This window comes from Hypanus sabinus, chromosome 3 (genome assembly GCF_030144855.1).
Source record: "Hypanus sabinus isolate sHypSab1 chromosome 3, sHypSab1.hap1, whole genome shotgun sequence".
Taxonomy (NCBI): domain Eukaryota; kingdom Metazoa; phylum Chordata; class Chondrichthyes; order Myliobatiformes; family Dasyatidae; genus Hypanus; species Hypanus sabinus.
The window spans coordinates 148,196,606-148,220,587 of NC_082708.1; the positions used below are offsets into that span (position 1 = coordinate 148,196,606).

Genomic DNA, 23,982 nt, shown 5'->3' on the forward strand with positions numbered 1-23,982 from the left:
GAAAGAGATGCAGAGCGAGCAGAGTAAGTTTAATGTAGCCAAATGTGAAGTGTTGTACTTTGGGAGAGCAAATGTACACTGGTAATGGCAAGACCCTTAACAGTATTGATGTGCAGAGGGCTCTTGGGGTCACAGCTGCCTGAAAGTCACTACACAGGTTGAGAGAGTGGTAATAGGCATATGGCATGTTTGCCTTTATTAACCAAAGTCTTGAGTCCAAGAGTTGGGAAGTTTTGTTACAGCTTTATAAAACTCTCGTTGGGCTGCCTCTGGAGTACTGCATTCACTTGTGGTCACCCCTCTATGGGAAGGGTGTTAAGGTTTTGAAAAAGCTGCGAAAGGGATTTACCAGGATGTTACCTGGATTAGAGGGTATGTGCTATAAGGAGAAGTTGAACAAACTTGGGTTGTTTTCTTTAGAGTGCCGGAGACTGAAATGAGATCTAACAGATGTTTATAGGATATGAGAGACATAAGTAGTCAGTATCTTTATCCCAGGGTTGAAATGTCTAATACCAGAGGGCATGCATTTAAGGTGAGGCGGGCAAGTTCAAAGGAAATATGTGGGGCAGTGGCGGGTGCCTGGAATGTGCTGCCTGGGGTGGTGGTGAGGAACACATGATAGAGGCATTTAAGGGGCTCTTAGATAGGCACAGGAAATGGAAGGACATAGATATTGTGTAGGCTAAAGAGATTGGTTTAGTTGGGGTTTTGATTACTAACTGAATTAGTGAGGCAGCATATTGTAGGCCTAAAGGCTGATCCTGGGTTGTTCTGTGGAGTATTCTACAATTCTACTCCATCACCCTCTGTCCGCAACGTCGAGCCCATTCCTTCAATCCCTCCAGCTACAGTCATACTGACCCCTGCAGTCAGAGTTGCACTCTCAGTCTCCACAATCTCGTTTGTACCCTCATTCCCCACAGCTGCAGTCAGACCCACCCTGCAGACAGCTTCTACCCGAGTCCATCCAGTTCCAAACAGACTGCCCGTGCAGTCAGAACTGTGCCATCAGTTAGTCAGACTTGCCATTCAATCACTGGTGCTTGCTCACTCTCTAGAGTCTAGTCTGTGCACTCAGTTCCTGCAATTACAGTCAGACTGAACAGAAAAGTTTAGAGGGAACATGAGGGGCAACTCTTTCACACACAGAGTTGCTGGTATGTGGAATGAGCTGCCAGAGGAAGCTGCAGAGGAGGGTACAAAATTTAAAAGGTATTTTGTCAGGTGCAGGGATAGGGAAGATTTAGAGGGATATGGGACAAATGCTGGAAAATGAGACCAGTTTAGGTTGGCACCATGGTCATCATGGACAAGTTAGGGTCATGGTCTTGTCTCTGTGCTGCATAACTCTTGTATAACTCTACAACTGTATGACCCTACAGTCAGACTACTCCCTCTATTCCTACAGTCCAGTACGCATTTTCAGTCCCTGCAGTTACAGTCAAACTGACTTAAAACTCAGAGCCCTCATTCCTGACAGTTACCCTTCATCAGCTTTTCCAGAGCTACTCTTCATTCTGCCTGGAGGCACATCCTTTAAGTAGAAGCTGGACAAACTTGGGTTGCCTTCCCTGAGATGACAAAGGCTGTAAGGAGGCCTGACAGAACTTTATAACATTATGAGAGGCATAGAAACAACCAGCATCTTTTCCAAGAGTCAAAATGTCTAACACGAGAGGACATGCATTTACAATGAGAGGGGCAAGTTCAAAGGAGATACGTGGGACAAGTATTTTTTTTACTTAGAGAGTGGGGGGTGCCTGAAATATGCTGGCACAGGTGGTCGTAGAAGCACATACACAGAGCCTCTTAGATTGGCACATGAATGTGCAGAGAATGGAGGGAAGTGGACCATGAAGGGATTAGTTCAGCTAAGAATTTAATTAGTTCGGAACAACATTGTGGTCTGAAGTCTGTTCTATGTTCTCTGAACTGCATCATTGCCTATAGTCAGAGTATACTGAACCCCAAATTTACTGACTGGGTTGCCCTAGAACAAGAGTTGAACTTCCAGTTCCTACGGTTACAGTGCGTGTGTTTCTGTAATTGTAGTTGGAGCTCACTTCATAAAGTTACAGGCAGACTTCCCTCTTCAGTCAGAACTGGGCTGCCTGTCCCTACCATTAGAACGAATCCATTAAACCCAGCAGGTAGGGATGTATCCCAAGTGCCTGTGATATCAGGATGACTGCCCCCAGCAGACAGAATTGTGCCCTCACCTTCTCTACATCCACAGTGTGTTCTACATATACAAGTGCCCAAAAGGTCTACCTTTCACTATGCGGTGAATCTCGGAGAGAGTCTGGAGTATCTCTCGAATTCCTCACGCAGATGAGCATCTCCCGCCGACCTGCCACCCCATTGAGGCGACCTCTGTGATTTACTGGGCTGGTCTGCCTGCTGGTTTCCATTGATGATGTCACAAGCACTGAGTGACTGTCTGAGATGACACTTTCCGTCTGGCCCGTACTCCAGCTGTCAGCAACATAAAAAGAAAGCACTTCAGCAAGAGTACTGTTGCCAAGCTCACAGAGAGGGGGCTTCAGCAGCCTCCTGTGGGGAAGGAAACGGTGGAAATTTGATAATGGTCCTGACCCCCCCCCCACCTTGCAAAATTTCATGGCGATCAGGAGGTACAGCAGCTTCCTGATGAAAACAGGAAGATCAGTCTATAATGGTACTGCCCCCCTCCCAGCCACACAAACACTAATTTAGATCTTCATGATCAGTGACCAAAAGAGGACATTCATAGAAGAACCTGAGTTTTACGTTGACGTAAAAACTATACATGGATATAGGCTGAATGTGACTAACTCAGTTAGGCAACTTGCTCAGCATGAATGAGTTGCACTGACTGGCCCATTTCCATGGTGTAGAACTGCATGACTTCCCTGCTTTTCCTCAAACAATGCTATTCAGTATTTTTAACAGTCACTAGAGAGCAAAGGTGCAGTTTAACAACTGATCTAAAGGACTGAACTTGTGGCAGTATGGCACTCTTCCAGTGACACTGCCATGTTTATGTGCTCACATTGTGGGATTGGGTTCAAACTCACTCACTCTGAGACTGAAGCAAGTATACCACCAACAATGCCATGAACAACAATGAATTGCCAGTAATACAAGTATAATAACAGTGAGTACAGAAATACCTGTTCATCTAAATCCTAAATGGTAGTTTCAATATCTTAAGATTAAATCCTCAAGACTACCTTCCTCCTGCTCTTATTCCTATCCAGTCCATCCCATAAATGCTGTTGTTATGTCTTACGGATGATTTCTTTCATTCCAGCTCTGAGATGGCCAAGGACCACATTTTTGGCTCTATGAAATATTCAGTCCTGATGTATTATTACATCTTCAGAAAGGGTGCACGAGGAACACTTTTGACACAACGGCTATAAAAATCAAAATATAGTTGGAGAAAACTATGCCATTGAGTCTTGCCCATTGTTCACAACATCTGGCTATGTTATAACAATCAGTTTCTTAGCTTCCATTTAAAAGTTGATAAGGAAGGGAGGGGAAATGGAGATCAAACTTTTGACTACATCATATTAATTTGAAACAAATAAGATGTAGCAAGTGTAATCATTGGTTTTAATACATTATTATCACCCACTCCATTATAATTCCACTTCCCTCATTGACCATGAAAATTCAAGGCTCTTCCTGTGAGCTCACATTATTATACAGAATTGCACAGTTACAACAGTAAAAGTATTAATTCAGGCCAATTGGTGTAAGTTTGTACTTACATAAGCCTTATTTCACCCTACAGTACCCTAATCATGTCAGCATATGATATGATCAGCATACTTCTATCCCTTAATAAAACTGGATAATGCTAGTAATGCTTAGCAGATCAAGCAGCATCTGTGAAGAGAGAAAGGGAGTTTTTTTTCTGTGTTAGCACAATTTGTTTTCTTTTTTACTTTGGTTGGTTGTCAGTGTTTATGTGTAATTTTCTTTAATTGATTCAATTATATTTCTTTGTTCTTCTGTGAACATCTGCAAGAAAATGACTCTCATGATAGTATATGGTGACTTATTTATACTTTGCGAATAAATTTACTTTGAACGTTGAAGTTTCATATTTCAGATCTATGAGTTTACTTGAAGTTTACAATGAGGTTACTCTGAAACATTAAGTTCTGCTTTTTAATCTGTTGAATATTTACAGGATATTCAGAGGTCCAACATCTGCACTATCTTGCTTTTGGTGTAATTTCAGTCTTTTCTCTTTTACCAGTTATCACGTTTTCCTTTAAGGTGGGCCAGTGCTACTTGCATCAGCCATTCTCACCATCCTCTTGGTATAAAGGAGCTTCTCTTGAATTTACTGTTGAACTTATTCTCTGCAATTGTACATTTTTAACCCCTGACTTTGAACTATTCAGCTCTCTAACTTGCCTATCAAATCTGTTCGTAATTTTAAACAAGGACATGACTTTACACATTCACTTTTCTAAACAAAGGAGCCTCAGTCTGTTTATTCTTTCCTCAGTGCTCTTGCTGCTCCTGCTGCCACAGTTGTGCATTTTCTTTTTGTGCCCTCGAGATCTGTTTGAAATATGGAGGGCTCTCCAACCAAGGTTTGTGTCAATTTTACAAAACTTCATTGCTTCCAACTTTGAACTTGAACAGCATACTATCAGCATGTCAGCATGGTACTATCATACTGGTATGCTGTACTTAAAGTCCAAACTTTGTGCTTGTGCTGTTCAGGTTCCATGTTTCTAACTGCCTTTTAAAAGGATTTTGGCATTAAAATCAAGGAGAATTGAGATGGTGGCTGGTGGATACCCCTAACTTTGAAGTTTCCTTGTTCATATTTTCTTGGGGAATTGTGAATATTAGTCAGATGTACTGACCATATGTGTTATCACCGGGGTAATGCGGATGGGGCCACAGCTTATTTTGCTAAAGATCTGACTGCGATTAAAATTTTTAGTACTCTAGCCCATTTAGTCAGTGCTTTGAAAGGCAGTGTTTTCTTCCCTTTGAAAAACATATGGTCCCTTGCAGATCTTTGGTACTGATTCAAGAACACTCTTTAATCCTGGTTTCTTTACCTATGGCTGGGGGTGTGGGTGACTGTAGTGGAGTGATGGGCTGTCGATGTGTAGTGACTTGTTGAAAATGAGGTCTCCGTCTCTCGCTCAATGACGTGCTCAGTGGATCCAGGGTTTTTCAGTATATATTGCTGAAAATAGATGACACAAGGTTAGAACAGTGGAAACTAAGAACCGTAACAAGATGGCCACCTCATCACTCATAGCCCACACTTACCTAGCATTTTTGAAATCACACTTCATCTAAGACCTGTCTCCTCTCTTTCTAATAATTATATAAAATCAATTAAAATAGGAACAATACAGCGTAAACTATCAGGAGTCCATTGATGAGTGACCAAATATAGAACTCTTGATCATTTTTTTTAATTCTGCCTTTCTCTATCAGGATACATCCAGGATTTTGGTGAGCTGATCAATTTTTTGTGTTTTGGGGTATTAAAATATCACAGAAATAAAAGGAAATCAACATACAAAAGCTAGAAGTTGATATACAATGTAATGCGCCTCATTATATTGCATTCCAGATATTACTGCACACACCCAAACCGAAATTAGGTTGACATTAATTTCACTTGCAACTTGGGTATCATAATGCAGGTGTTAAAGTTTTCCCCCAACTCCCATGTCATACAGTGAGTGAACTGTAGCTACCTTACACTTCCTTGTTGAAACCCTGGCAAGTTTTCAGTAAGTATCACCATCTAATTGCATATCTCTTTGGAGAGCAGATTCTTCTTTTACTGCCAATTTTATAACCTGCATAACTGTTTAAAGTAATAATAAGCAAAAGTATTTTTCTCCATGCTGAGTAACATCCTGAGATGTATTTGGCAACATAATAGAGACTGTATTTATCATTGTGAATCAAGAAATTTGCTTCCAAAGAAGCATTTGGAATGCATTTCAGCTGCATACAACTCTAGTCACATTAGAGGAAGGAAATATTTCAGAGGCAATCTACCAAGGATAGAAAGTCTACTTTGGAGGTAAGGTTGGCTATCTCAGTATTAAGATCTTTCACAGAGAAGGGTGACAGGTAATCAAGGGTTATCAATAAGACTGACCTATTTCTCTTAACAAGCCATTTGGTTTCTCAAAGGCATGGATATGTGGTAAAGAATAGAAGGAAACTTAAGAATTTTTTTTCTTCAGCCAAGAAATGGTGGTGGTCTGGAACTCATTGTGTTAAAAGCTGGTAGATGCAGAAACCTTCATCACATTTTTAAAATACTTGGTTATGTACTTGATACAATAAAGCCAACAGGGACAGAGAACTATAAGGTGGGATTAGTCTCAGCCAGACTGAACAGAATGGGTGAAATGGTCTCCCTCTTGACTACAAATTTCTATAATCCGATGATTAATGAACGTTGGCTATGATATCACCACCAACCTTTCTGGGTAATTGGCTTGGAAATCCCTGATAGAATATTGGCTCAAATTACACAATACGGTATACCAATTTCATACCCAGTGGAGCAATTAGAATACATTGGAACTCATGAGAACATATGGCATCATGTAATCCACTTTACACCAGGACCAATATTGTGGGGCTCAGGATTTGTAGAGGGATGTTGGCTCAGCAAAGTTTTAAGGACCAGATTCTCTTGGGACACTCAGTCCTGCTACAGCCCCTCATCTTCTGAAGAGAGAAACAGCTGTGTGTGATGATGTTAGTGAAGAAGTGAAAGGGAACTTTGGCTGCATCTTAGCCAATGTTACTTTAGAACAACATGCTGTTTGGTAGATATAAGTCTATCTTTGAGCACTCTCAGTTCACTGGCTGACTGTAAGAAAGTTGCAACCATTTGGAAGTCAGGGTTTGGAAGGCATTGGTGCAGTCCAGAAATGGCCCACTCTCAGTTTTTATTCCAAGGTAATAAAATGATCCAATGTTGACTGTAGCTTCAGACCTTCCCAAGATGTTTAAATATAACTGGATATTACAAGCCAGATTGGTCAGTACTGAAATACTTGTGCTTGTCAATTTATTTTACGATGTAGTACTCAATGAAAACTAATATTATGGAAGTACAATATAAACTGAACTTTCATATTATTAGAGACCCAATGGCTCAGCCAGTCGTATTATTGTCTCACAACAGCAGAAGTCTGGGTTCAGTCCTAAGCTCTGTAACTGCCTGTGTGGAATTTGCATGTTCTCCTGTGACTGTGCAGGCTTTCTTTGGGTCCATTTCCTCCCCATCGGTAACACAGATAACTTTGTAGGTTAATTAGGGACTGGTGTGCAGGTGAGTGGTAGAATCTGGGGGAGGGGAGCTGCTGAGAATATGGGGAAAATAAATATTGGGATTATGGTATGATGTGTGTAAATAGATTGGCATGGACTCAATGGGCCAAAGTGCCTAGATCCCTGAATGTTTAAATCAAAATAGAGTGCAAGTAATGGGTGACATGTTCTCCAAATAATGGATAGACTGGGACACTGATATGTCTGATGCTGCAATTTGACCTATAATCATAGCAGTTACTGTCAATCTGTAAAGGTCACCTGGCTATGTTTTGTTTAAACTGCAACCTCAGTCAATTTAGCTCTGAACACATCAAACATGATCTTATATTCTCTTTGAGAATAAAACTTCCATTGCAAGAATATCAATGTTCTACTTCTAATTTACCAAGATATCTAATGATCTCTTTTTTCTATTTTTTGCATTAATTATGTATTTTATAATTTATAGTAATATTATGTCTTGTACTGTACTGCAAAACTCAAACTTCATGTCATATTACTGTTAATAAATGTGGCTCTGAATGTACTCTGTGCTGCTAATTCCATATGGTATCTATTGATAATGACACTAGCTTTTGTTGTATGTTTCATCTACTAACAGACTAATCTTGATAACTCTGTACTTGTCAAAACAAATGCTCTATCATTAATTCTGCATTAGATTTTTGACAAGCTCATGCCACACCATTAATGTTGTATAATACCAAAAGAATAATACAATTCTGTTAATTTTATGTGTTTAGACACATAGTCGAGAAAATACAGTTTCTCCTATATTGCATCTTCACACAAAAGAACAACATGCTATTATGTCACGGAACAATACAGCATTTACGTAAACCCCTTGGCCCAACAAGTCATGAAACCTTGCTCTTCATCCAGCTAGTCCCATTTTCCAGTACAGGAATGGCAAGATGGAGCTATTCTAAATAACTCCTAATATTCCCCAGGCTGCTCCACAAGGCAAGGGAAGAGATTGCTGAACCTCTGGCTAGGATCTTTATGTCCTCGTTGTCCATGGGAATGGTACCGGAGGATTGGAGGGAGGCGAATGTTGTCCCCTTGTTCAAAAAAGGTAGTAGGGATAGTCTAGGTAATTACAGACCAGTGAGCCTTACATCTGTGGTGGGAAAGCTGTTGGAAAAGATTCTTAGAGATAGGATCTATGGGCATTTAGAGAATCATGGTCTGATCAGGGACAGTCAGCATGGCTTTGTGAAGGGTAGATCGTGGCTAACAAGCCTGATAGAGTTCTTTGAGGAGGTGATCAGGCATATAGATGAGGGTAGTGCAGTGGATGTGATCTACATGGATTTTAGTAAGGCATTTGACAAGGTTCCACACGGTAGGCTTATTCAGAAAGTCAGAAGGCATGGGATCCAGGGAAGTTTGGCCAGGTGGATTCAGAATTGGCTTGCCTGCAGAAGGCAGAGGCACGTGGTGGAGGGAGTACATTCAGATTGGAAGGTTGTGACTAGTGGTGTCCCGCAAGGATCTGTTCTGGGACCTCTACTTTTTGTGATTTTTATTATTGACCTGGATGTGGGGGTAGAAGGGTGGGTTGGCAAGTTTGCAGACAACACAAAGGTTGGTGGTGTGTTGTAGATAGCATAGAGGATTGTCAAAGATTGCAGAGAGACATTGATAGGATGCAGAATTGGGCTGAGAAGTGGCAGATGGAGTTCAACCCGGAGAAGTGTGAGGTGGTACACTTTGGAAGGACAAACTCCAAGGCAGAGTACAAAGTAAATGGCAGGATACATGGTAATGTGGAGGAGCAGAGGGATCTGGGGGTACATGTAGTTAGGAAAGTTTATGGGGTGTTAGCTTTCATAAGTCAAGGGTTAGAGTTTAAGAGAAGCGATGTAATGATGCAGCTCTATAAAACTCTAGTTAGGCCACACTTGGAGTTCTGTGTCCAGTTCTGGGTGCCTCACTATAGGAAGGATGTGGAAGCATCGGAAAGGGTACAGAGGAGATTTAACAGGATGCTGCCTGGTTTAGAGAGTATAGATTATGATCAGAGATTAAGGGAGCTAGGGCTTTACTCTTTGGAGAGAAGGAGGGTGCGAGGAGACATGATAGAGGTGTACAAGATATTAAGAGGAATAGACAGAGTGGACAGCCAGCGCCTCTTCCCCAGGGCACCACTGCTCAGTACAAGAGGAAATGGCTTCAAGGTAAGGGGAGGGAATTTCAAGGGGGATATTGGAGAAAGGTTTTTCACTCAGAGAGTGGTTGGTGCGTGGAATGCACTGCCTGAGTCAGTGGTGGAGGCAGATACACTAGTGAAATTTAAGAGACTACTAGACAGGTATATGGAGGAATTTAAGGTGGGGGTTATATGGGAGGCAGGGTTTGAGGGTCGGCACAACATTGTGGGCCGAAGCGCCTGTAATGTGTTATACTATTCTATGTTCTATGCTCTATGACTACACCTTACTGCTGCTTATGTGTGCTATGTGCTGTTTATGACTATTGCTACTATACTTTGCACCTTGGCCCTGGCATAACGTTGTTTTGTTTAGCTGTATTCGTGGGTATTCGTGTATGGTTGAAAACAATTAAACTTGAACTTGACCTTAAATCTGCAGTGCAACTACTAATTACATTGCTGGTCTATATTTGTTGCACTGATAGCAGTCTAACTTTAGATCTGTACTAGATCGAAGAGGTACTTCAAACCACCTAAATGGCTGAATCTACTCAGAACCTCTGATTTAGCATAAGTTCCTTTGCACTCACTCTGCATGGTTGCATACTCCAGAATGTGTGTGTGTGTGGTGGTGGTGGGGGGGGGGGGGGGTATTGAAACATTTTGTTTTTAGTGCATGTGTGACTGCAGTTGTGGGATGCTGCTTCTGGCTTAAAATCTGATTGATAGATCTGTGGAATAAGTGGCAATTAAAAATAAAATCACATCTCTGGCATTCCTGTTACATGGAGAACCAAAAAGCAGTGACACTAGCTTATTGCCCAGAAGCCCAAGTTGTATCGTGCACTCACAAAGCAGTGTGAATGGATATTGATGGAGGAAACTTACATTTGCCAGTTGAACATTTTCTGCTGGGGGGTTTGCATGATGGGGTCCATTTACAAGGTTTACCATGTTGTTTCGCTCGGAACGGAGACTTTGCCTTAGACGATCATGCAACTTTTTTCTCTGTTTTCTGTGAAAGGCAGCAGGAGCGATGCATGAGGGACAAAAATAACTGTCATTTGGGACAATTTCTTTACATTAGAAGCGGTAAATTTCCAAGGATGAATTTTCAGCACTCCTTTCATTCAGCACCAGGGTAGCATTCAATATGAATGGCCAACCCTTTACATATGGCTCACATATTGGTCTTATTTAATCCTTCCTCTGCATCCTGTCCAAACCAAGTGCTTCTAAAAATAAATACAGAACGAACTAACTGAATGAAAGGTTGTACTGACTGAAAACATGTTACGTTTGCAGCCGTTCCTACATGGCACAAGTTATGTGATACATTTGTAAATGAGAGGTTTAAAATCAACTTCAACCCAAATATCTCATTGAGAAGTAAGTAGAAATACATACAACTTACAATGCAGAGATAGTATTCTAAGTCCACTTGGTCTGCACCAGGATTTATGCTGCACACTTTGCACCTCAAACCTTGACAGCTGTTCCTCTTTCTTTATGTATCTTAACTAAATCTACACTATTTACTTCAGCTTTTCCACCATCTACAATATGCCTGAAATTTCGACTGAATTCCCTTTGATACTTATCATGATTTGCCATTCATGAGAAATTCATTTTTAATCAGTAGCCCCAAATATTCTCTGCTGTAGTTAAATTAATAGAACTGAATATTGATAACCGTGCACAACATGTAGTCAGCATCTATATATTTAGTGCTACTGACCAAGGGCAAACCGCTGGGATCTTATCCTTGTGTCCTCTGGCTTTGGATCCCCTACCCCCACAGCAACTTCCCTCAGTAAATATATCCAATTGGTTAAAACCTTTCCTTCTTTACTCTGAAGCAGATGCTGTACTTTGAATTTAATTCACAGATATTAACATAAAGCAGAACTGTAAGGAGAAAATAAAACATTATACAAGTTGAAAATTGATCCTGATTTTGTAGGCAGTGAGCCTTTCTGTTTATTCTCCTTCCCCTATTGACATCAGTGGATCTGGGGCTGAGAGGGTAAACAGCTTTAAGTTCCACAGCATCTACATCACCGAGGATCTCTCGTGGTCCGTACACAGCAGCTGTGCGGTGAAAAAGGCACAACACTGCCTCTTTCACCTCAGAAGGTTGAGGAAGTTTGGTATGGGCCTCCAAATCCTAAGAACTTTCTACAGGGACATAATTGAGAGCATCCTGACCTGCTGCATTACTGTCTGGTATGGGAACTGTACCTTCCTTAATCGCAGGACTCCACAGAATGTGATGCGGACAGCCCAGTGCATCTGTAGTTGTGAACTTCCCATGCTTCAGGACATTTACAAGGACAGGTGTGTTAAAAGGCCTGAAGGATCATTGGAGACCGAGTCCCCCCAACCACAATCTATTCCAGTTTTTACCATCTGGGAAATGGTACCACAGCATAAAAGCCAGGACCAACAGACTGCAGGACAGCTTCTTCCATCAGGCCATCAGACTGATGAACTCACGCTGCTTTGAGTGTATTTCTATGTTACATTAAATGTTCTATTTATTATAAGTTATTATAAATTACTATGATTGCACATTGCATATTTAGATGGAGACGTAACATAACAATTTTTACTCATGTATGTGAAGCATGTAAGAAATAAAGTCAATTCAATTCAATTCCTTCAGTTACTGACTGTACACAAGATGCATCTGAAAAGCTGCGTGGGAAGCATCTGGCAGAATTCTGGGCTGATGGAGATCAATGGCTCCAGGAGTGCCTTTGAACCTTCATTCCTTTCCTCAGGAATGTTGCATGTTCTCTGCGAGGGGATGCAGTTAAGATTGGAGGGTTATTGGCCAAATATGGGCAACTGGGACTAGCTGGGAGGATGCAGTTTTCGGCATGGGCCAATTGGACAGAAGGGCCTTTTTCCATGTTTTTTTTTACTATATGACTCTGTGATTCTTTCAACTCACTCAAATGGAAAAAAAATAGGTTACTAAGTACTGCATGCAAGTAACACTGTCACTACTCCTAAGAGAGATTTTAATCATTGTACGCACCATTGCATTTTGAGCATTCTTCATATTCTAAATACACACTGCAGGTCAAAATATTTTAGGTATTTGGTGCCAAACGAACAAGTTGGCAAAAGCTAACCATTATTAAACCTGTCTGATTTTCTTTGAATGGATTTCAGCAGATGGCTGATCCCATCTTGAGACCATGCCAATGCTGAATTTTATTCCCATTAATGTTACAAAACACTTGTTTCGGATTGAGAGATGTGGTGGGTGAGGGTGGGCCAGATGCATTGAATAGCATCCCTACTTCTAGCTTCTGTCACAGCTAGTTTTTTTTTTGAAGAGTTTGCCTCCTCAGCTTAGTTCATTGAACCTTCTGCTCTTCATTAAAACAAACATTAAGGATGTGAATTTTCCCTCACGTTTACAGTGTCAAACACATGTTGCTGCATACTAGTCAACTCCCCATCATTTGCATCCACTAGTTAATGGAATCTAGTGTGGATACAGGATACAAGTGACAATTGACAAGATACACCAGTGATCAAAGACAAGATTATTTCCCCTTGGGTTACTGAATGTTATGCTCTTCTGGAAGAAGGTTGCCAAAGCTGGGTGCAAAGCACATTTGTATATTATTTGATCAGCGGATGATATTCAGAAGAACTAGTTTCAGCTAACTCCATCAAAGTTCCCAACAAACCCAACAATAGAATCCAGAGCATTAATGTTTCTATCAGCATTTTCTCCACTGTCCATCATTACAGCTTGTCTGTAAAAGACCATCAATAAATACAAGATTAGAGTCTAGGTCCTGAGCTCTGGATTTGTGCTAGGGTAAAAAAAAAGCTTAGATTTTTTGAAGACATTTCCTTGAGATCTTTCCAACAAGGAAAGAGAGACCTACATCCATATCAACACACATAAAATGCTGGAGGAACTCAGCAGGTCAGGCAGCATCTATATGCCACACCCATATATTGGGTTGTGTTTAATCTTGACAGCTGAAGCAAATCACATCTACACTCCAATATTCTTTTTAATTATGAATATTATATTTTACCCCAGTAGTTTAGTAAAAATCCCTACCCAAATGGGATAAAACATTCCTTTGCAACTTGAGAATTATTTAAGATGCTTCACTTTTAAATATTAATTGTGGAAAGGATTATTTTAAACAAAGCAGATTTTCAAACAAAATGTGTATTTTGAACAACATGTATCTGCTGGAGTAATTCAATGGGTCAAGAGGCATCTATGGGATGAAAGGAATTTGTTCATGTTCTGGGATCAAATCTTGCATCAGAACCTGCTGAGTTCCTCCAAAAGATTGCTTGTTGCTTCAGGTTTGAGTATTTGCAGTCACTCATATTTACAAAGCAAATTTGCCTGGGCAATAAAAATAAGAGAAGAGACAATTTGCTGTTGATCAGGATTTGCGATAGAAGATGAAACTTTGGATTACTTTGTTTTGCAGTACGCCACCACACACATGATGCCAACCACCAAAACAGCAATACAGATCCCTGTAATCGTCAGTACTCGCTTCTGGTAGAGCTCCTCAGCCTCTGCAAAGAGAAACAGAAGGCAGCAGGTCACAGTCTGAGGCTTGCCATTTGGCACACAAGGTTATGCAATCATTTCACTCTATTGACAAGGAGATGTTGCTGGCACACTTTCCGTTTTCCACCTGCACTGAGCTCTCAGTTCAATGCACAAAATGGAAACTCTCCGCAATGCATTTTGTTTTGAGTAAAAGGCAACTCCTGGCTTAGGCTAAGCTTTTGTGTTTCATTTTATGTTTCTTTGGATTCACGCTGTGTCTAAGTAGAAGTACAGAACTGAGTGTACTTCCTTTTTTTTATTAATTATAGATGTGGTGGCTGCATGGATATCTGTAGGCATCAATGGCCAAGGGGATGCAATAATGCAAATACAATGAGTTCCATCTTTACTTTGAGACCCACCCATCCTTTTAACAATGAGCATTTCCATATATGGGTAAACATATAGCAATATTCTCAGTCATAAATATCACTTCTGACAGTCCTTTCAGAAACCATGTGTACTTTTCCAATTAAGCCACAACTCCCAATTCCAATTGATTCAATTCTACTACGTAAGTATAGTATTAAAAGAAAACAAAAAGCATGATCTAAGCCAGGCTTTGCCTTTTCAGACTCCTGCAGTGCATTAAAAAAGTGCCTCACAACTCTACAATACACTGGAGTTATTACTGGATTCTTACTCATTGATGTTTCCTGCAGCATAATCCCATATTAGAGGTAATTGTAGTCAATTCATTGGCCTTTTTAAATAAAATGCATACGAGTTTAAAGAGGTTTAATTGCTCTAATTTTGAACATGTTTGTTCCCACTTCTTCACTTCTTCCATGAAGCCTTGGAGGGAAATTGTTCATTGGGATGCATTCAGTGTGACTGAAACTCTTAACTTGGGTTAACATCACTGGCAGAGAAACATCACTGTGTAAACCATTTTCAAGGTAAATTTCAGAACAGAGGCCAGCTGACAGGACCAGGATATCTTTATCAATTAGCTGTAATTTTTTCCCCCTGATTTCTCTTTACAAGAATGAACCATAACGAAAAATCTGTAGCAAAATCTGAAGTTTTTCTTGCACCAGACTGATCTTTGAGATGACTGAACTGCTGAATGAAGAGAGATCGAGTTTACTAGGTTTGTATCCAGTAGAATTTAGAAGATTGGACTTAAATTTACTAAGTTCTGAACAGGCTAGAAAGACTGGATAGGCAGAAGGGGAGTGAAGATGGTCTCTAGAAGCAGGGGTCATAGTCTTAAGATACAGGGCATAAAATTTAGGACTACGATGAAGAGAAATTTATGCATTCTGAGGGTGGTCGACCTTATAAAATCACTACCACAAAAGGCCTTGGAGGGCAACTCACTGATGATATTTAAGAGGGAGGTAGACACTTTTAAAGATGCAAAATAAAGTGTGGGCTTGTGGGAATATGGTTTTGATAGATGATCAGCTATGACGGTATTGGATGGCAGAACAGGCTGGAAGTCTGAACGGCCAAATCCTGCTTCTGTTTTTACATTTCTTTTAAAACCACAGAATGTGTGTGTGTGTTAAACATAGCACACTGTGAGAAATAAGAGGCTCGGTCTTATCAAATCAAAGGTATCTGTCAAAGTTCAAGCTTAATGGTGGGATATACTGGCAGGTGGTTTTGGACTTTAATACAAGGGAGGTGTATCCTTTGCAATGAAGAGACCATTTAATTCCTTGTGTATATAACATTAACTTCTGGGATTAGGCAAATATATTCTGCATTTGTTTGTGACAAGAGATATATAATTAGGGGATAAAGCAATAGAAAGTAAAATATATGATACTGGACGAATCATCATAGAATCATCATTAAAATTCATAATACGCAGAAAAATTTAAGAGAGTTCAAGTATAGTGCAAAGACTTCAAATTCTGCATGATTTTTATAAATACAAAGGAAAATGTTATCTCAACAGCTGGCTGTGTCTGTGTTTACATTATTAACATGCCTTGTACCTATTTCCTGTCTGGCTGCCCAATAGCCATTCTGCTATTTACAATAACAACATAGGACAATCACAACAGATGGATCAACACCAAGCCCATACAAGACCAAACATCAATTCAACTGGAATAATTTAGGAAACCTAGACTCGCCAAAACAGCGAGCAATGTTTAAAAGAATGAACAATGAAGAGGATTACAGAGTAGTAGAAATTTTAACATAAACAGTAGTTTCAGGTTAGAAAGTCAACTGTAGGTCTGGTATAGCATGCTTGATAGAGGAAAACAAAATAGAGAAATACCTGGGAAAGACAGTGATTGAAGCAAAGTGTGAAGGGATGTCCCACACTACATAACCACCGACTGACTGAACCAGCACAAAATTTAATCACGACTTACTTGGTACTTTTGAAATGATAAAAAAAATATAACAAAGATAAAAATGAGAACAATTACATTTGAATTCAACTGCGTGCAGCATAAATTTACCAGAATGATTCCCGGACTCTAACAATAGGGTGAGACTACACAAACTAGAATGGTACTTCTTGGATTTTCAAAGGTTAAGGGGTGACTTGATCGAGGTTGATTAGTATTAGGAGGAATTTAAGAGAGCAGATATAGGGTCAAGATGGCACTGAGCTGCAGTCTCTGTCAAGATTGTGGCTCAGGCTTGGTTCTTTTATAAGTTTGTAAAATGGTTTGGGGGATGGGGGTTGTATGTTTCAATATACAGTTGGTATACAAATTGGAATCGAAATCATAACCTGAATATGAATCTGAAAACCTAGTTTAAGAAACTGGTACTAGAGTTATGATCAAAAATTAGAGAAACTTTAGATAGGAAACACTTCTGTGCACTGGAGAATGATTGTAATTCTCTTCTGCATTACTTGGCCAATTATTAATTATGAATTTAAAATTGATGGAGTATTGCTAACAAAAGGTTTTAAGAGGATTTAGGCTAATGGCTCACAGATGAAGTGAAGCTTCAGATTAGTCTAATTTGAATAGTAAAAAGCTCATGCACTAAGTAATGTACTTCGTTTTCCCATGCTTCTATGGATTAGAGCTCAGATTATAATAATTATTTATCTGTTTGCTCCCTTTCCTAGCATTCAGACTCTGAGATGGCTGTGGATAATAAGAGATTGGTTGAGACAAATGTGGTTGATTTTCTCATTAGTACACGAGTCCTGTATATTTATGAAACATGTTTTAAGTGGGTGTGCATTTTCCTACCTCCTTCTTAATTATGTTACTTATTCTTAGAATTTCACCTTTCACAACTACTTTCCTGTTAGAAACAATTCAGATCTCAATAGATCCCATTAGGCCGTTGAGTGAATACCTCCTTTCAAACTCTGATGCTACAGAAAAATTTGTCCTGGCCCAACAACCCCAGCCCAACTTCGTCTTCCCCAATTATGAACCTGTGGGGGAGGAGAGAATTAATTTAACTTGCAGGTCTAAGTTTGCATTGAAAATGTCTTCAATTAAAACACAATTTATTGTACAATTACTGCAACTTAGAGCTCCAAGCATAAGGGGATTTAGTCAATATCACTCATTATTTTTTCATTATCTGTGGCTGCAGATGGTTTGGAGTTGTTGGGAAAATGGCCTTATCCTGTGCATCTACACTAATCCACCAGTGATATTCAAGGCCAGAAAAGTGGGAACACAATGTTCCTCCCTTGACAATCAAATGGAAATCCAGAGAGAAATTACAAGGGGATAACCATAGCCCTGAATAACATAACAAATTCACAGGACATCAAGATCATACAGTGACCATGGTGAGAACAATTTTAAATGCAAGACAGTTTTATTTTTAAAGTGGTTTCAATTTGGCCCAAATAAGTGGCCATTAGCTTAAGCAAGCAATAGATATTTTAACTTGCAATTAAACAGGGGAAGTGGGGTTGGAAGGGGAGGAGGTGGGAAGGAGCAACCTTTTTGTATTCTCCAGAGCAGCAGTCGTTTGGCCAACCATAGATAAATAGTTGAACACTTAACACCCTCTGTCTCAAGAATCCCGCTAGTAAAGATAGTTTTCCATTTTCACAGCTTGCCGTCACAAATATCATTAACCTTTGGCAGAAATACTTATCACCCCCTATAAATTGAGTTGATATACATTTATAGTATATTATTGTAGGAATGTTGTACCCTCACAAGTTCCACTCTTCGATCTTGAGGCCTTCAGCTTGTTTATTCACTTTTTAAACATTAGAAATAGCAGCTAAGCTTCAAAGAGTTGAAGATGTAGGAAGCTTTCTCCCAAAGTAGGAAAAAGGAGTTTTAAAAATCAGCTATATATTAGGCAAGTCTGGACACCTCTTTTGACTTCTCTGAAACAGATGCTGTGTTAGATTGAAGGCTACTGAGATTTATATTTAAATTTTAATATCGACCCTAAATTGACTTTGCATCACCAGTTTGGACAGTTTATTCCAGTCATTGTGATGCTTGAGAAATGAGACTTAAGAACTAAATGGCAAAAATATTATGTAGACTGACTGTGAAAATATTTTACCGTGGCTTAATCAAGGGAGAAATAATCTAATACCTGTACAGGCTATTTCTTTTCATTCATCTTATCTTTATCTAGTGATTGGAAGTATTAGATTGTTTGTCCTATGCTATCATGTGCACTTATTAGACAATCAATGAATTGTTTTAATGACAGCTGTTTTGAGCAGTTTGAACAGCTTTCAAGAAAATGATAAAAGGCTCATGACACCAAGTGTGAGAAACAAAATTCAATTTCAGATCGAGCAAAATGTTGTGTGAATGGAGGAGCAGCCTAGAGATGAGCAGGTCGGTCTTCTCCAAACTACACATCAAGTTCTCTGGCTGCAGCTTGGGTGAGGCGCATGGTCTGTTTCCTATGTGCTAGCCGCAAAAAGTGTGGAACCGTGGCAGACAGGCTGTTATGGCTGGATCATCCCTTCCAAAAGCAACAAGAGCAAGGGGGGTGGGGAGGGGTGTCAGCAGGGAGGAGGAGAGACTGAGTTAGGAATCAGAGGAAGATCATAGGTGTCAGGCTCTATTCTGCAGATTAAAAGGAATGATTTGTCCATACCCATAAATTCAATTCCAAGATGCTCTGCCAATGCAGAAAGTTGACAAAAAGGAAAGGTAAAAACAAGAGAGAAAAAGTTTCAGAGAAGAGCAGTTCAACATACTGGGGGAAAAATCACACAAATAACATGATTAGCCTGTGTTTGCAAACCAGAGACAATGATGAGTGGCCACATTCCAGAGGAAACAGTGCTCACATAAGCTGCTTTGCTGTTCTGTAACGTGCATATTCTTAACAATAAATAACAGATCCATAAAATAGTTGGGGTGCAAACTACAGGTTTAAAATATACAAGATAATTTAATTACTAGTGAGAAAATTACTTAAGACCATTTTGGTAACATTACAAAAAAACTTAGTGGGATACTCCGGTGAAATCAACCTTTTGTTTAGCAGACATCTTGGTGATTTTTTTTCAAGTTGTGAGGTTAAATGATGCCTTTAGTGATTTACATGAAGGTGACAACATACTTTACCAGCCCTATGTCAGACTATGTTCAGGCATAGTAAACAGTCTTTTTAAAAGATGCATTATTTATGCTGGGGTTCTCAAAAACAGGAACATTTTAAATAAATAAGAGTTACAATCAGGTAAAGCCAGGCACAGCAAGACATTTCTCTCTAGGAGGTATATCAGAAAATGTTGTTTTGAAATCAAAAAGTGCCTTCTGTTCCAGTTTGAAAGTTGGAAATTGTCTTACAGAAGCCAAACAGATTTTTAATTTCAGAATTTCTGCATTTCAAACACTATCTAACTTCACACAGCTTCAAAAAGGCATCATGTAAGCCTTCACAAACTATTTTTAATTTAAAATTTATAAATTTGGAATAAATTTTCTTTAAATACAAATAATACACTGACACAATATCACAAATAAATTATAAATTTCTTCTAATTTCTGACTGGAGGGATAATTTGCTGGATTTGCCCTTGTTTTCCTCACTGGAAATCAGTACACAGTCTTGTATGAGCACTGCTAATTCCATACATTAGATGTGTTGGAAGAGAGAAACAAAGCAAGAGTTCAAACAGTAGACATGCTCAAGTGTGCAGACTGTTACAATCATATTGCAAATTTACACTTAAATCAATATTAGGTGAAACTACAATCAAGAGAAAATAAGAAGAAACATGTACTTATACAAACATTGGAATGAAAACCACAACATTAAAGATGCATGCACACAAAACAGGAACTTATAGCTTCAACATGCATCATAATCCGCAGGCACCTAAATCTCCCACTGCACCCCACCAAGCTTCATCACTCAACCAACTTAAGGATGCAGACTGTTGCATTACAGATCTGACTACAGCTATTAAAGTTGTCTGGTTATTGTCAGGCTACCACTTAAAATATTTTCAATGCTGTAAACAGTGAGAAACTGGCTTTCTAACTGAAGGAGGAACACAATATGGGAATAATGATGCTTAGCACTTGAGAGTGATACTGTCTGAGTACAACTTTTTTAAAAAAAATTACGGCAAACAAGTTTAAAATTCTCACTATCAAACATTAGTTTAGCCAGCAGAGTAATCCTAAACATGACAAAGGGAGCAGAACATGTCCAGAATTTAGCAAACTAATGGGAGCATTCCAATTCTTATTTAACATTGTCTAAAAATCCATTGAGATATATACGTATTTAACCGGGGAAGGAGATTTTAAAGCCATTATCACTAGAATCTAAACACCCTATTCTTATGGACAATAGTTTTCTCTGCACCTTACAGCACAATGTCGTTACTGTTAATTATCATTTTAATATGTGAATGGTGGAGAGATTGTGAATTGTATTGAAATTCAGTCCATTTGGCAATCTTCACAGGAAGTCTAGGCCATGTAAAGCCTTCAGATGAATGGCAGCTGAGTGTAAGGGCAATAAGTGAATAGACTGCAACATAATACTGTCCTTATTTTAATTTTGCCATTTTATATTGCTATGTCCACATTTACAATGGGGAAGTGTCCATCTAAACTCTTTCCCCTACAAGGACGTACAAACAAAAAATGCAAGAAGTACTTAGCAGGTCAGGTAGCATCTGTGGAGAGAGAATGTTAAATTTTCAGGTCATTAACCTGAAAAAGGTTACTGACCTGAAATATTAACTCTGTCTCTTTTTTACAGATGCTGCCTAATCTGTTGAGTACTTCTAACATCTTATGTTGGCATTTCACTTGTCAGCAGCTTTTGGATTCTAGAATGGCATACTCCCAATGGCAGAGGTGCTACAGTGTCTGCAGTGGTGGAAGCATATGATTACAGTGTGACAAGATGGCAAAAACAGTTGTTAATGCTGGTCTGGACATCATAGTTTTTGAAAGCATTTAAGCAGCAAGAGGTTGCTGCAGATGCATTGTAGCCACGTTAGATCAGGACACATTTTAGGAGTGAAGTGCTGATTTTAAAACTTTCTTATCTAAAAAGGAATGTTGTGTTTGATGACCATCAAGAGCTCTGAATCAATTCCCGCAAATGTCCATCAAAAACAAATGGGCCTACACTTTATCTGTTAAAAGAGTTTGTTTAGAAAACAAATAAATACAGAATTGGAGCTCTGGAATGTGCATTTTTGGAATTATCAGTGGCGTTTGGCTGATACTAGTGAGCTGTTATCATATCCTCTTCCCTTTGTTTTTTGTAATAACACATTCTTTGGGCACTCTGTGGAATGGATATTGCCTTGGGTTGTGTCAGAGTAACACAGCATTTTGTCCATGAGTCCTTCAGGAAGGTTGGAGCTGCAGTTTTGTGCTATCAGAAGCGACATGTCTGAGCTGTTGCTTCCTCCATGGCACTATCAGCATCTCTAATGCTTCCTCAGGCATTAGTCAGATACCAGTCTGTCTGCTGCTCAGTGAACTTTGTTTTCCATTTTAAATGCTAGGATCTTCTACCTGACAAAAATAGAGGCACCATCTCAACAACAATTGAGAAGGAAGTTTGCCTTCAACGAGACAATCTGGAATGGGTGGTAAAATTCCAGCCTGGCCAAGAATGCCTATATCCCGTGAACAAGCTAAAAGTAATTCAGTTCTTTTGCAGCTCACAGTGTATGGGACAAAAATCAAAGGCCTTTTTTTGATCCAGTAATGTAGTTTCACTTTGAAGGGGCAACTTGGCATTAATCTGAGAGACCAACCATTGGAAAAATATTACTCTCTTTGTCTCCTGCACCTCCATAATCCAAAGCAATTAAGTATCAAGCAATCCTTTGTAAACTGCTAACCTCTGATGTAGCTGCAATTTCACGAGATAGTGGAGGATCTAAAATATAATTGGGAATTGGGAATGTCACTGCTAAATGAGAGTACTGATTTTCCTAAATGATTTCCACAAGGAAGGAGGCATCTGTTCATCTGAGTAGGGACATTGGTTTGGAGTGGGTGGATGCTTCGAAGTTGTCTCACTTCATGTTGTCAACAGATCACTGTATTTTGATTTTTTAAAAACTGTTTCTCTTTCCTCTTTTGCCCATTTTTAATCCCCGTACCTCAAGTTCCCTCATTTTTTCTCTTTACCTTCCCCTCCTCCCTCCATCTTGCCATTATTCTTACTCCTCCTTGTCCCAGAGCTTCTATGCTCTCTATTTGACTTTGTATTGCCTGCTCTGCCTCTCCACGCCAATCCCCACTGCCCCTTGTTCTCCTATATCATTTGCACAGAGGGGCAATTCCATAGGTGTTGTCATCCTGAAAGCTTTATCTCTTTCATTCCTCTGGACCATGCTGAGTCCATTGTTCTAAATGGCCTGAGCTTTTAGGAGTATAAATCTTACAAAAGCATTTCAGATGTCTGATTGGCAAAGGCATCACTTTAAATAAATGATATTCTTCTCCTATTCCAGGTGGCATGCTCAAATCGGACAAGGACACATCAGTCTCGATCAGTGGGATCCATTTTAAAGTCCTGATAAGGGATACTTTGTCCATTACTTCACAATTTGTCTCTCTGCTAATCTAAACAATAAAATATCATTACAATAAATCACGCCATAAGGCAGCCTGCTTTTCTTTAAACTGTCAAAACACTGCCTATTCTCCTGCATTGCTTGTATTTCTCAGTTCTTGATTAAGCTGCCAAGTCTGCTACTGTTGGAACACTGCTGTAGATCTGTGCCTTATTTTCCAAAAAGAAAGCTAAGATCTCTCCATTGGGAGACCAGGGTGTAATTAGATTTGCATTGAATGGTGTTTGTCTATCTGGTGCAAAAATCAGTGTTTCACAATACCCTTCCTTCAAATTTCTGTGCCAGGACCAGCAGGTCTTCTTGATATTTGGATTCCCAGTATGAAAGGAGGAGGATTTAAAATGGTCTGGGGGGGGGGGAATTCTTTGCCTAGAGGCTGGTGAGTAAATGGAACAAATTGTAAATGAAATGGTTAAGGTGGGTACAATTACATGCCTAAAAGACATTTGCATCTGTTTAGAGAAAGAAGGGTTTAGAGGGACAGAGGCTAAATTCAGGCAAAGGCAATTGATTATCTGAAGAAGATAACTTGGTCAGCATGGACAAGATGGGTCAAAAGGACTGCTTCCATGCATTATAATTCCAAGATTCTCCAGGACTCTTCCTCTATATGATCTCCACAACACAATGAAAAGTATTGACTATTGAAGTGTTATGATTTCTGCAGCAGCAGGAAATAAGAGATCTCCCTGTGATTGTTGTTTCCTTTCTATCAAGCAGCCAATTCACATGCCCTTCAGCCAATAAATTCATTGCTTTTTCATTTAACTGCAGGAAGTGAACACTAGTGGACAGTATTTAATGTGCAGTCTCCTTTGTACTGAAAAGACTGATTGGCTCTTTGGCAGGGCAGTTAGGAGTAAACCTAACTCCTAACTAGTG

The 23,982-nt window shown here is 39.5% G+C and overlaps 1 protein-coding gene across 4 annotated transcripts in view; it reads right to left on the reverse strand.

Annotated features, from left to right (window-relative positions):
* nrg1 (neuregulin 1) overlaps positions 1 to 23,982 on the reverse strand; it is a 192,042-nt gene that overhangs the window by 2,814 nt on the left and 165,246 nt on the right. For all 4 annotated transcript variants that reach the window (XM_059965359.1, XM_059965358.1, XM_059965357.1 and 1 more), the window contains 4 exons: positions 13,963 to 14,065; positions 10,382 to 10,508; positions 5,079 to 5,209; positions 2,275 to 2,478 (listed from right to left, as the gene is read on the reverse strand). In XM_059965359.1, the coding sequence (XP_059821342.1) occupies positions 2,275 to 2,478; positions 5,079 to 5,209; positions 10,382 to 10,508; positions 13,963 to 14,065 (565 nt within the window). The remainder of the gene's footprint in view (positions 1 to 2,274; positions 2,479 to 5,078; positions 5,210 to 10,381; positions 10,509 to 13,962; positions 14,066 to 23,982) is intronic.